The sequence below is a fragment of the Numida meleagris genome, chromosome Z (assembly GCF_002078875.1).
Source record: "Numida meleagris isolate 19003 breed g44 Domestic line chromosome Z, NumMel1.0, whole genome shotgun sequence".
In the NCBI taxonomy this organism is placed as follows: Eukaryota; Metazoa; Chordata; class Aves; order Galliformes; family Numididae; genus Numida; species Numida meleagris.
The window spans coordinates 15,114,093-15,127,451 of NC_034438.1; the positions used below are offsets into that span (position 1 = coordinate 15,114,093).

The following is a 13,359-nucleotide window of genomic DNA, read 5'->3' on the forward strand; positions in this document are numbered from 1 at the left end:
CTTGGTATATTAAGAACTACCATTCTGGAAATACAATGCTTTTGTGTTCATCAACTTCTTTTCACATATGTACTATTATATTTTGCAGCAACTAAAGTTTATGCACACTCCCCACCAGTTCCTTCTTCTCAGCAGTCCACCAGCCAAAGAATCCAATTTCCGAGCTGCTAAAAACCTTTATGGAAGTACCTTTGCATTTCAGTGAGTCCATATGTTTGTATTAATCAAAGGTTACCAAAATGCCACACTGTCTTTTTTTTCTTCTTGCCATTTGAGGTATTTGCTATGAACGTACTGTTTTAAAGGATTAATGATTTCATTTTGAATTTTACACTGTAGATTTTAACACTTTCTCTTTTAATTTTTCAGTGGTTCACACATTGAAAATTGGCATTCCATCCTGAGAAACGGCTTAGTTGTTGCTTCCAATACGAGGTTGCAGGTGAATAATCTAAACAGACTTTAGCTAACCTGAGCATGTTTGATTATATATTAAAATCAGATGAATTTTCAATGGGTTAATTTCTGGTAATCATATTGGTGGAAAATACCCTTATGTTTCCTGTAAAAGGTAATTTTACGAAGCAATTAAATAATATGTCTGCTAAAATGACTTCAAAAAAATCCTTGTGGAATCTGTTTCATTTTTACATTGCACAGCAGCACCTCCACGAGGCTTAGCTCGGTACTGCTTAAAAGCAATCTCAAAGACTAGAATTTGTGCCTTTATTATAGGATCCCAGAGCACACTGAATTTACAGAAGCCAAGTTTACAGCATCTTCTTCACTCCTCATATTTTCTTGGGAAGGAAATATGAGTGTACTGGTAAGGAGGGATCTATGGAGAAAACTTTGCTTTGGTTTCTTAGGCTGAACCACGAGGAGACCCACTGTTGCAGAGGAAAGTAGGCAGTATGAGAGGGACTAGAGGAATGTGATTCAGTGTGTTTTAATATCAGGGTTTTGGCAGGTGTTCCCCAGAGCTGAATCCACAATCCTAATACCTTGGAGGAAGATCCAAGAGTGCTGACTGAAGATTAGGGAGGAGGAAACACTGAAAAAGAGACTGGAAATCTCTGCTATTCCTTTTAGTTGTTTAGGTGTTTTTATTAGCATCTTTGAAGTACACGTCACCAAGAAGCACAGCTTACACTCAGAAATTCACCAGAGTAAACCATTTTGTTTGTGCTTATTGTTTGTTCAGGCTTGAGATATTGAGAAGAGGAGAAAGCAGTTTGTTCAAATCTGTTTTACATCAGTCATCATTTTTAGATCTCTCACATGACTAAGCTATACCATGAGTCCAGTTCATTCTGTTTATCGAAATACCAACCAGTCAGGAAAAGTATCTACTCACCAGGGATCCTGTACAATACCATAGGATCCGGAGAAATGAGAGCACGATTGTGCATTCCGATGGGAGCTCTGGTATGTTGCAGACATACCAAATATTGTGGGGTCAGAGGAGAGAAATAAGGGTGAGTGTAACTCTGAAGCCCAATGATCATAACATCTATTTGTGTACGAGATGCCCTGGTTTCTCACATGGGCTGCAACAACTACTTTTTGTGGCTTCTTTGAAGGCTTATCTACTAAAGGCAGTCAGAACCTGAAGGAAAAGCAAAAACTGTACTTCCCACTTTCCTGAGAAGAAAATGGGTAATAAAACATGCTTGTCTTGTTGCTTAGCCCAAGCACTGTGACTTGAAGCAGTTATGCAGGTGAAGAAGAGTCTTCCCTTTCCTCTCATCTTTAGACATATAACTCTGTGGCTAAAGCACTGTCCTGAAGTGATGGGATATGCATGGCTGAATAGGCTTAGACAAAAACTTGGTTCAAATCATTCCTCCAGTGCTCAGGCTGAACTCAAAAATGTTTTATTTATTTTTTTTTAGCATATAAGCACTGACTTCACCATTTCTTAATTTCTTAACTTAGAAAAAACAAAAGCAGCTATTGCTAGATTGTTTGCATACCCAGTCCAGCAGGCATAGTTTGGAAAAACCTTCTGCATCTAGTTCCTCCAAGAGTGATTCACAAAGACTGCCTAAAATTATTGTTGCACACTTGGACAAAGTTTCTAGAATATGTGGTATTTTAGCTGTATATTCACAGCATTTTATTATTTTTTTAAGATGACTTTGAACACCATTTATTACCAATCAATGAATTAAAGCAAATGGGTGGATGCTCATCTACATCAAGACTTGTGCATACCATTATTTTTTTATCCAGATGCTAAACGATTGTTTTGCTCTCTCTTTCAGCTCCATGGTGCAATGTTTGGAAGTGGAATCTACCTTAGTCCATTGTCAAGCATATCATTTGGTTACTCAGGTGATATTTATAAATCACTCTAGAGTTGAGACATAGGAGGATATCAGTCTGTTGCTTTTCTTACTAGTTCTGCTGTTTATGATACCACAGTAAATTTGTTGTGTAGTAAATTTTGTAGTCCAAGATTAGATTTTCTCTTTTTTAAATTAATTAGATTTCCCTTATTAAATACCTATCCTCGTTTCTGAAGGTAATGAGTGTCTTGAAGGTCTACTTGAAATAAGTAGTAACTAAAGCTGAATGCTGTGTGTAATGGAGAAGGTCTTGACCATGCAATGGAAATCCGATGTAGTGATTTATTAATTTTTTGTCAGTATCTACCTAAGTCCATCTATTATTATGGATTTATAGGCTTTTAGGACGTTATCTGACCCAACAAATATTCATCAACACACATGTTCAGCTATATATGTTTAAGAATGTTCCCAAGTATGCTATGTCAGGCATACATAGAAAATAAAGGACCGTGTGTTCATTTTAGCGTTAGAATGGAAGGGGACATAATTTGTCTCACTGGTGAATCCAAAAGTAAGCTATGCAGAGCTTTCCATCTAAAAATCATAAACAGAGGTGTAACAGGTACATTATGTCTATATTAAGAAACTTTTGAGAAGATTGAAATGCTGTGACCTTTTCATTTTCTTATGTTGTGTTTACCATTTCCTCTCATGTAAAACTGTCGGTATAGTTCAATGTGAGTTTGTGTGCGTAAGGATAAATTGAAATAAATGAATCTAAAGTTCATCTAAGGTAGGATTTTACTATCCTACTCTTGATAAATGAAACTGTTACTTTGGCTTGAGTAGGGTCTGTTAAATTGAGACATGTTAAAATGCAATCTGTTAAGGAACCAGCTAAGAGCATTCCTGAACTGAATTCAGTGGCATTTGTGATCAGGTTTATCTACTTTCATAACTACTTAGTGCTAACTTGGCTTTCTTAATGTCTTTGCAACACATGCAGATGTGTGGGTAATTTATAGGATTAAATTCAATTATTTTCTGGCAAAGTTAACTACTTTCTGCCTGCAGTGCAAAGGACTGTGACCATGACACCTGTTGCATTTTCCATATTTAATTTTGATTACAGTGGTATTTGTATGGCAGGGTATTTTACATTATTTTTGTATCTTAGGGATGAACAAGAAGCAGCAGAAGGTGTCAGCTAAAGATGAGCCAGCTTCAAGCAGTAAGGGCAGCAATGCATCACAGGTACAGTAATATATCAACCATCTCTGGAAGATTTATGTTGGGAATCTGATATTTGAAAAGAAGGCAATATTTCTGTTGTGAAAGCTAGCGGTTTTATTAAATGAAATCAATAAGTCAAAATTCTGCCATCATCAAATACAGTCCAACTGCTCTAAAAATTTATGGAGTATACTACAGGTTCCTGCGCTCTTCTTTTCCAAGCAGAAGAACTTGAGAAGAGAATGAAAACAAAACACAGATAGCATTATGACCCTTAACAATCCCTTGCTTTCTGAGCTCTAGAATTTTTACTGAAGAATGGTGTGAAAGGAGTTAAGAGTAGCTAATTTTGGAAGATGAGCACAGCATTTCACTAATGGCTAGTCAGATTTTGTATTTTTTTTCATAGTTTCTACACACTGAACCTTTAAAATTCTGCTTTATTTAAAGCAAACTTGTAGAAATTACATGTAGGACTAAATTTTGAGAAAGAAATATGACTTCTGTCTAACACAAAAACACTACAGAATAATCTGGCTTCAGATAAAAATTGGCATATAAGGGCAGAACCCTTTGGAACTTAGATGGCCAGTGAAGCATGAAGATAAATCAATTGGCCAAAGAATCAGTGATTAAATCACTTTGGTTTTGTTGTTGTTGTTGTTTTTGTTGTTGTTTTCATGCTGTCAATTTTTTTTTTTGTAAGATTGATTCTGTAATCAGTGTTTATCAGTAAGATTAATCTTTTCATGATCAGGAATTTTTCTTTTCTGGATAAAGGAAATCAAATCTTTCCTATGATAACCCTCCCCCCCCCCATAAGAGTTTTAGAAATTCTGTTTTATTTAGAAATAAAGTAGAAATGCTTTAGAAAGACTGTTTCTATCTTTGTTTATGAATAAATAATTGAAAATAGCAGCTCTCCCCTTTGCTACTTTTTCACTGTTTGTCTTACAGCAATAATTAAGTTTTCTCATGTTTTTACATCTCAGTCACAGAAGAAAGGACAACAGTCACAATTTTTGCAAAGCCGTAACTTAAAATGCATAGCCTTATGTGAAGGTAAGCTGAAAGCCCTTGAAAAACTGTTCTAGTCATGAGCACAGTTACACTGAATGTAAATCAGTATGACCTTTAGTTCCAGTACTGGTTGGTTTTAAGTAAGGAACTATTGGTAGGCATATAAGTACTTGTTAGCAGCTGACCTTTGTATTTCTGTTGAAAATATTTCCTTCTTCAAACAAAAAGTGTAATACATGCTGAATTTTTATGCAATAATCGTATCATAGAATCATAGAATGACTTAGGTTGGAAAGCAACTTCAGGTCCACCCAGTTCTGGTCCCCTGTCATGAGCAGGCCTGCCACTCACCAGATCAGGCTGCCCAGGCCCCCAGGCAACCCGGCCTTGAGCACCTCTGGGGATAGGGCCTTAGAGTAAAGGACTTCATACTGACTGCATAGTGACTGATCATCTGGTCTGTCAGGCAAGATTCTTCATTTGAAACAGTCATTTCTTGTAAGCCTCAAACGAATACATAAAACACGTGATTCTGAGAAACAACAGCATTCATACTGAATTTTCAAATGATTTTTTACTTCTCAGGCGAATTTGCTTTTCATGTGATAACCAATCTGTTCCTCTAGAGTGCTTCAGAATTCTTTTTTAAGTTAAAAATCCAGAGCTTATGATTACCATTATTCTTGAAAGACTAGGCTATTCTTTGTAATGCATCAGATTTGGAGAACAAAGAATTAAGAAATTTGAATAAGAACAACTGATAATGAGTCTCATTGGCCAAACAAAAAGAAATTACATTGAATTCAACTTGCCCTCCATTTTCAGCATTTGTTTATTTTAAAAAGTTAAAACTCAGATGCTGCGTCAAAGGTGTTATTTCAGAATTCAAGGTATTTCTATGCAACTACTAAAATACATATATTTTTTTCTCACTTGTGATTTAAAAATTGCCATTCATGGAAGAAATAATGTAAAAATTGGATATGCACTTTTTTTTCCTGGTAGCATTTAAATGTATTCATAGAAAATCTTTAAAGCATAGATTCATAGCAAAGGTTCTGCATGTATTGATTTTATTATGCTATTAAACAGCCTAACATTGCTGTTTTCTAAACACTGAGCAAGTTTTGTTGGGATTCACCATCCCTTTGATTGTAAATTTTACCTTTTAAAAAATATTTGGTATTACTGCAAATCCCTAACCTTTGGCAGCTCAGTTTCAGGTGTTGTCTTTCATATCTTAGAATTGCCCCAGCCACCATCAAACACAGGCACGTCTGTGTCAGAGACATTAGTTGACTCAAATCCTTCTTAACAACTCTGTGTGCATCTTAAATCAGTTTTTAATACATGTACTTTTTCTCTTTTCCTGTTTACTGGTCTACAGAGCAGGCCTTGGTCCTTCAAAGAACTTTATTTATGTGAAGTGCCAAATAATCATAAAAGCCACTTTTATGGCTTTTTTAAAGCTGTTGTTTAAAATCAGTGTGTTAAGAACTGGCTCCTGTACATCAAGCATTTGTGTTTTATGGAAAGTATAATGTATTTTGGAAAGAAGAATCTTGTTCATTTCCCTTTTTTTACTAACAGACGACTTGAAAACAACACTTTGCCACAGACGTACACTGGAAAACTCAAAATTTGCACAAAGCTATGCAAAGTGTGTTTAAAAAAAAAAAAAAAAAAAGCAGATGTTTTAAAATGGTATCTTTCAGATGTGTTTTGATCACTATGAAATTTATTCTTTTCCTTATAGTGATAACCTCATCCGATCTGCACAAACATGGAGAGATTTGGGTAGTTCCCAACACAGATCACGTGTGTACAAGGTTTTTCTTTGTGTAAGTACAAGCCTTCTTTTAACATACAAGTTCTGTCTTTTCTAGGCCTTTTTTTCCCTCATGTTCCTGACAATAGTGATAAATGAAAGAGATAAACGATATTTATTTCTAATTCTTTAAAGCATACCCTCTAGTTTTTATTAATATCTATATTTTTTTCAGAAGATGTATGGATACATTAGTGGCAAAGATTTAGTAGACATTTTGAAGTGGAAGAAAAAAATGCAATGAATGGAGTGTTACTAATTTTTCCCACTCTATAGCATTACCTTATTTTTCTGTAAGTTTGACCATCTATTGCAAAATATCTCTTCTATTCACATGCATATTTTAAAGCTAAGGAATTAATTATTGAGAAAAGGCTTCTTATCTGTTATGTGAGCATTCCCCTCTCAGCTGTGACTTGTAATTATATATTGACATAGATTTCAGCCCTGCAAGAAGAGTCACGCAAACCAATGGAGAAGCACACAGACTCCAGATTCGCCAGTGTTGGAGGTTTGCAGTGATTAGGATTGCTCTATCCTAAAGGGAAATCCTTGAAGCTGTCATGGTGTCACCAATAAGCAGAGACCCTTTTGTGACAAGAGTTTAGTTACTGCAGGCATTGCAGTGTCTTGTGAAATGCTTTGGTGCCAGCCTTGTGCAGAGTGATCCCTTTATACATCCAGCAAGAGGGGAGCTGTTAACAAGCCTCAGCACATTAGCAGCACTTCTGCTGGTGGCACTGCAGAAGTCTCATTTGGGTCCCAGTGTGTTGTTCCACCTCAGGGTTCCAATGACAGTGGAAGTCCTACCCTGTTCCTGAATATGGGGTCTGCATGTAACAGTGAAGTGAAAGCAGAGCATTTTAATAATAAGCCTGTTAACAGCCAGAATAAATGGTGGTGATTATTGAATGAAACAGAATTTGGGATGGTTTTAGGTAGATTAATAAAGCACTAATTTTATTTTATTTTCTTCACTTTTTTTTAGTTACGAAGATGGTCAAGTGGGTGATACAAGTATAAATACACAGGAACCGAGCATTCATAAAGAGATTCTTCGAGTCATTGGCAATCAAACTGCTACTGGTTAAAAGGACCACTCTTATTTAATTGATGTGGTTTGGAAGCCTTCCTCAGTCTCAAAGCTGGATTTTGAACTGAAGAAGATGCAAAAAAAACCCTAATTTATTATTATTATTCTAAGCAAATTAACCCTTTGAATACTTACTGTTTTCTTACTTAGTATTTCTTATCAAAATACCTGAGATGGTATGAATTAACAACTGTAGGGGTGCAAAGTCTATTAACATACTACAACTAACAATAATTAAACAGGCATTTGGGTTGCTCACAATAAACAGACTTCAAAAAAAGGAGTTTTGTGCTGATATTTTTATATTAAATTCTTCAATTGGAGGTTTTAATACTGTATACTGGTATTTTAAATTTAGAATGACTGAATTATGTGCAAGCGAGAAGATTTTATAGCGGAGAACTTGTATTATACAGGATACTTTGCAATAAGTAAAATATTCTCATATTCAAACACAATAAAGGCTTGTCTGGAACATTTCAAATCAAAGGGATTGGTTACCTGCAGCTATCTTCAATTTGTTTTATTTTACACAGGTGCTGCTAGGGTTTACAGTCAAAGGTTAAAACAATGCAGTTTTGGCATAATGAGTGAAACAAAGAAGACTAATGACTCTGATGATGTACGTTTAGTTTTCTTTATCCTTGCTGGAAACACTGTCAAATCCACTCAGCAGCTCAGTTAAAATTTTTAATTAAACAAGCTTAGCAAACATCTAGAAATCCAGAAGCTGTTAACTTTCTTCTTACAAATTTGTTTTTTGTATACTAGATTTTATAGTTTCTTCAAGTAACAAGGTTCTTTAGCTTTTCCATCTTGACATCTGTGAGATTGCTTTGTGGTTAAATTTAGCCAAAAAGGTAAAAGTACCTGCTAAATTAGAGCTTTAACATGATTGAGTTAATTGTTGTTGCTACGTCAGAAAACATAAACACAACATTTACTGATATCATCAAGTGAAAGTCTTTTTATTAATTTATTCCTAAGGGAAAACAAACCAATTCACATCTTTGGTGTTTGAACTAGCAGCTACTATTTCCAAGTAAGCATAATGGCAGCTTGGGTAGGGGCCTAGTCTCCAAAGCATAAAGCATATCCTGTGCCCTGGGCACCTCTCATAGTAGCTATCCCGCAGCATCACACCTTAAATATGGAAAGCAGTTCAACTTGCCTATCTGTGCTCTGGGAAAGGGCACCTCAGAAAGTTGAAATAGTCTGAATCCTCTACTCTCTTAAGTTCTTTGTAAATAGCAGTGCAACTGAGGACCAGCTGCTGTTTTTCTTTTATATAGAACTGCATTAAGTAGATTATGTTCACATTTACTAATGACTCCTTTATTCTTTATTTACTCCTCCCTTACTCCTTGGTGGAATTGAAATGCCCTTCATGTAAAATGGTATTGTTGGACATACCTGGAGATGTTGGGTTTTTTTTGTGTGTTCCAGACTTACTTGCTGTGGACCTCAGTTTTTCTGGGTTCATATCCAGACTTTTCAACTCAATTCTGTTTTCAGAGCCCTATTTTGTTCTTGAATTTTTGCTCTTTGACATTTACCCTCATTTGTCAGAACTCTCATTTGAGAACCAGTGCCTTGTTATTTTTTATGTTGGGACACTGGTTAACTTCTTGAAACAAAGAGAATTCCTGAAATATTTCAGCCTATATAAGGACTGCATTAGTTTGAGTAGCTGCACAAAATCTGCATAGTTCAGAAGTGGTACTGAAAACCTGGAGTGCCCATCCTTCCATAGTTTGTCCTGCTATGTCCAAATCACTCTCTTTTTGCAGAAAGAGACTAGAAAGTCCTAAAAGACGTCTTGCATTGACTTGTTTGGCTTATAGTTTCCCAGTATGAGAGGCCTCCTCAAAAAACTAGGGAAGAATGAATTATAACTATGCATGAACTGGAGAAGCCAAATAAGCAGACATCTTAGTTCTCTGAAGCTGCAGCAGAGTCACAAGTGAACCCCTTTAGAAGAAGCTGAGAGGTGTTGCTTTAGAAACTAGAGTGTGGCTACAGCAGTGTATTAGCCTTGCTTTGCACAGTGATGTCATGTTGCATGCCTTTTTTTTTTTTTTTTTTTTTTGGCATTTTAAGTACAGTCCTTGAAAAGGGGAGAAAAAACATACATCTACCAAATTTTAAGACTACTCAAAATATTGTTGTATATGGAGAGAGAAAGGGAAAGTGTGAAGGAAAGCAGAACTCAGAAGTGTATGAGGAGACCTTGCTGTTGTTGTAGAGTGGCAACAGTACTTCAGGGAGCATTGAGGGAAGTGGCTGCAGTCTGGGGACAACAAAAGATGACCATGAGTAAAACATAATATGATGAGTATAGGCATTACAAATCACTAACAGATACCATTATCAGTTCAAATCCCCCCATTTGTGTGGTGGGGAAAAGGGATGGGGCTAATAGAGCAGTTATTACGCCTGGGGGAACTGGACCATCTGGAAAGGTGGCAGGGCAGTGGGACACTCCAAGGAGTCAAGCCCAGTATCGCAAGCAAAGCAATGGAATTAAATAACAGTTCAGTTGCCACACAGTAACTCAGTCAATTTTTTAATTAGCCAGAATGGGAAACCTCTTGGTGTTACTTGATCTGCAGGTGAAGATAAGTCTTCAGATTGTTCTCCTAGAGAAGTGTTTGTTCTTACTGTTTTTTTTTAAAGATTAAGGAGAAAAGAGGTGTTCTGCATGGACTTGTTAGTCAAAGATAGATAGCTTTTCTGTAGCAAACTTCAAAATTGAAACAAATAATAATTGAAACAAATATAAACTTTTCACAAATAGCTTTTAATCGCAGAGAAAAGAGAGCCCCGGACTCTATTACTCTTCTTGGTAGAAATCTCCATGAAGCTGTATCTATCTAGCTGTGACTGTGTCCAGCGTGGAGCAACTGAGGGAGTTCTTAGGATGGAACTTTCTAACTTATTTCTACATCCCCCACCAAATTACAAACCCACATATATGAGGGTTTGATGGAGAAATTATGTTAATACCTTAATGTTGCACCCTAATTAGAAATCAACATATTTGTACTTCTGTAAGTATTTTAAACATTGAGAAAGGAATCAAAAAAGATGCTTTTAAACCTTTCTTGAAATTCAGTATTTAGCATTCAAGGGGTTAAGCAATTTGGGTTATTTTCTTATATGATCAGCATAACGATTTTCCTCAGCAGTGCTAAACTGTTTTGATCACCTAAGTATTTGGCTCTGCATTACTAATCATATAATAGCCAATTTGTATGATATTCTGCTTAATGTTTTAGAGGAACTAGTTGATCGCAACAGAATTGTTTATGCTTGTGTTTTCTCTAAAGCCCTTGAAAAACTGTTACTGATGCTGTATAATTTTAATATTATAGCTGTTGGTACTAAAACTGCATCTATTGAATAATGCTAAGATTATGCTTTTGTTAATACAAACAGAAGACCACTTCCAAATGAAGACTTTGGGCTTAGATTAGTTATACTATGTTTATAAATCATTTTCTACTTTGGAAATATTTAACATACTTTCAACATTGAGAACAAAGTGAAAAAAAAAATGCATCAACCAAAACAAAGAGAATCATGATTTAAAAAGAAACTAAAAAACAAGTATAGAAAGAGTGTACAGTGACTTTAGCACTGTATTAACTAAAATGGATTTCTTCTTGGTTGTAGAAGATAAAAGTCAAATAAAAAGAGTACTTGTTATGACTGATAGGGTCAGTCAGAGCAAAAGCACTCTGTAATCTTAGCATTTTCAAAGCATGCAGGTTTGGGGTCTGACCCTGCATTGTGCTAAACACCCACTGCAGGTGCTGGGGGTTAGGCCCTTGAACAAATGTAGGTATCTTTTGTACATGTCATTCCTGGCTCTCGTGGTAAGTGTTTTACAGGCTTCTGATGCCAAGGCCTGTGGCAGCTGGCATCAGCATGCGAGCTCCATGCTTGGATGGGCCTTGGCCTGGCTTCTTTTGCTGCCCGCGGGTGGGGGCAGCAGCGGAGGCCTCGGTGGTGAGGGTGGAAGGGAGAAAGAGCAGGAGAGGTCCCAGCAGTCAGGGCTGAGCCTCGCCATGGCCTCACAGGGCCTACGCTTGTGTCGTGGGGGGTGGCAGGATGCAGTGCTGTGCAAAACTGCAGTGTGCAAACCGCAGTGTGGGTCAGGTGTCCTACTGGCCTCATTGTAAGTGCTACCATAAGGGGAAAAATGGGCCCATGGGTTAATCGCAGCAAAGCCATTAGTTGGCAGAGCAGATAAAACAAGCGTAGTGCTGAAAGTGGTTTGAAAAGTATCTCAAGTCCAGTCAGCCAGGGCTGTAATAATAACCAAATTTATTCCTTAAAGCACTGAGGAGTAGAGGTAAGCTCATACCTCAGAGGGGATAAATAAATAAAATTTAAAGCAAGGCAGCTCTCTGCACGCGCAGTGTCACGTACAATGCACGAGGCTGTCTGTCACAAGGGGATCGAATCTCTGGATTCGGCTTAGGACACTTTGGGTGTGAAGTGCGGGGCTCCACCGCCTCATCATGGGGCCAGTTCTGGCCGCCTCCCAGCAGCAGCCGCTGCCATGAGCGGGTGAGTGAAATACCGAGCTGCTCCCTGGCGTGAGGAATGCCGTATGCATTGGGTGTTCCTGGTCTGCCAGGGAATGGCAATGATGTATATTACAGCCCATTACACTTTGCATTGGGGTTTTGTATGATATACTAGGCATAAGATTTTTGTAATGAGAAAACAAAATAGAATTAAAGTAGTAGTTAGTTCAACGTATCTAATGTGTGAAAAAGCTGTTGAAAAGTAGATTACAATAAGTGTTTACCAGCAAGTCAGTAAAAATAGTCCTTATACACATATAATTTAATGTTCTAAAGATAATTTTATATTTACCCAATATGTATTGTATCTTTGAATTTTAAGAAGCATCCACTCCTTTCTGTAAACATAAAATATGCCTATGTTTCTTTTAACTCTACAACATTTTTTTCTCTGAATAAATATATTAAATTCTGTGCACAAAATAGTACCGCTGCCTGCTATTTAGCCTATGGTGCCTTAGAGTTACTACAAATATTTAACAAAATGTACATAATGTAAATACTGCCAGAAGATCACTAAGGCCAAATATTTTCTCTATTCACTTTTTACTGCACTTGCTTTCTATTGCTATTTAAGCCTCTTTTATCCAGATTTGTAACAGTTATAACATTGTAGCCAATGTAAATGTTTACTTTCAATAAATCAGAATTTGTTCAATAAGCACTGTGCATTTGAGCACTGTTTTAAGAGCTCTGTCCGACGTTTAAAACAGTCTTTTAAAAATTAAAATAAATTTAATGCCGTTTCTGGACTTCTGCTAGTCTCAGCAGCATCTAAAGCTTATTCTATGGTTCTACACATATTACTGAAGTAAAATTTTTCTGCAATAATCTTTTTAAAAACACTTATATGAATATTAAAAACAGCCCTTCATGCTGTGTTTATAGGAATGATCTACATGACTCTTCAAAATAGAGAAACTGGAATTAAAGCAGGATATTGTACGTATAGTACAAAATGCATAAGGATATCTCAAGATGCATTTTATAATTGCTTTTAAAGGAGTTCTCTGTCTTTCTGTAGAACTGTTTCTGTCATGAAAGCAGAAAATATATGAAGAACCTTGTCGTACTTAATGGGAGTTTGTTTAAAGTATAAATGCACATCTGCAACTCATAAAATATGCAGACATTTGTGGGACTGTTTATTAATTCAGCGAGTGTACTGTTTTTTTCTCTGCCTGTGAGCTCATTTTAGTTATAGGGATGGATATTAACTTGTATCTTTTGGAAGTTTTAGCTTTTGTTTTGTAAAATTCATTGGTTTGTTACTGCAGATTTTGGACTGTAGATGTT

At 36.4% G+C, this 13,359-nt stretch overlaps 1 protein-coding gene across 2 annotated transcripts in view; it reads left to right on the forward strand.

Annotated features, from left to right (window-relative positions):
* Nucleotides 1-12,724, forward strand: part of PARP8 (poly(ADP-ribose) polymerase family member 8) — a 120,728-nt gene extending 108,004 nt beyond the window's left edge. The window contains exons 20-27 of one of the 2 annotated variants that reach the window (XM_021379983.1): nt 89-201; nt 370-442; nt 2,268-2,337; nt 3,472-3,548; nt 4,520-4,589; nt 6,304-6,388; nt 6,814-6,886; nt 7,364-12,724. In XM_021379983.1, coding sequence (XP_021235658.1) covers nt 89-201; nt 370-442; nt 2,268-2,337; nt 3,472-3,548; nt 4,520-4,589; nt 6,304-6,388; nt 6,814-6,886; nt 7,364-7,387 — 585 coding nt within the window. In that variant the 3' untranslated portion in view covers nt 7,388-12,724. The remainder of the gene's footprint in view (nt 1-88; nt 202-369; nt 443-2,267; nt 2,338-3,471; nt 3,549-4,519; nt 4,590-6,303; nt 6,389-6,813; nt 6,887-7,363) is intronic. The other variant, XM_021379982.1, reaches the window with a different exon arrangement.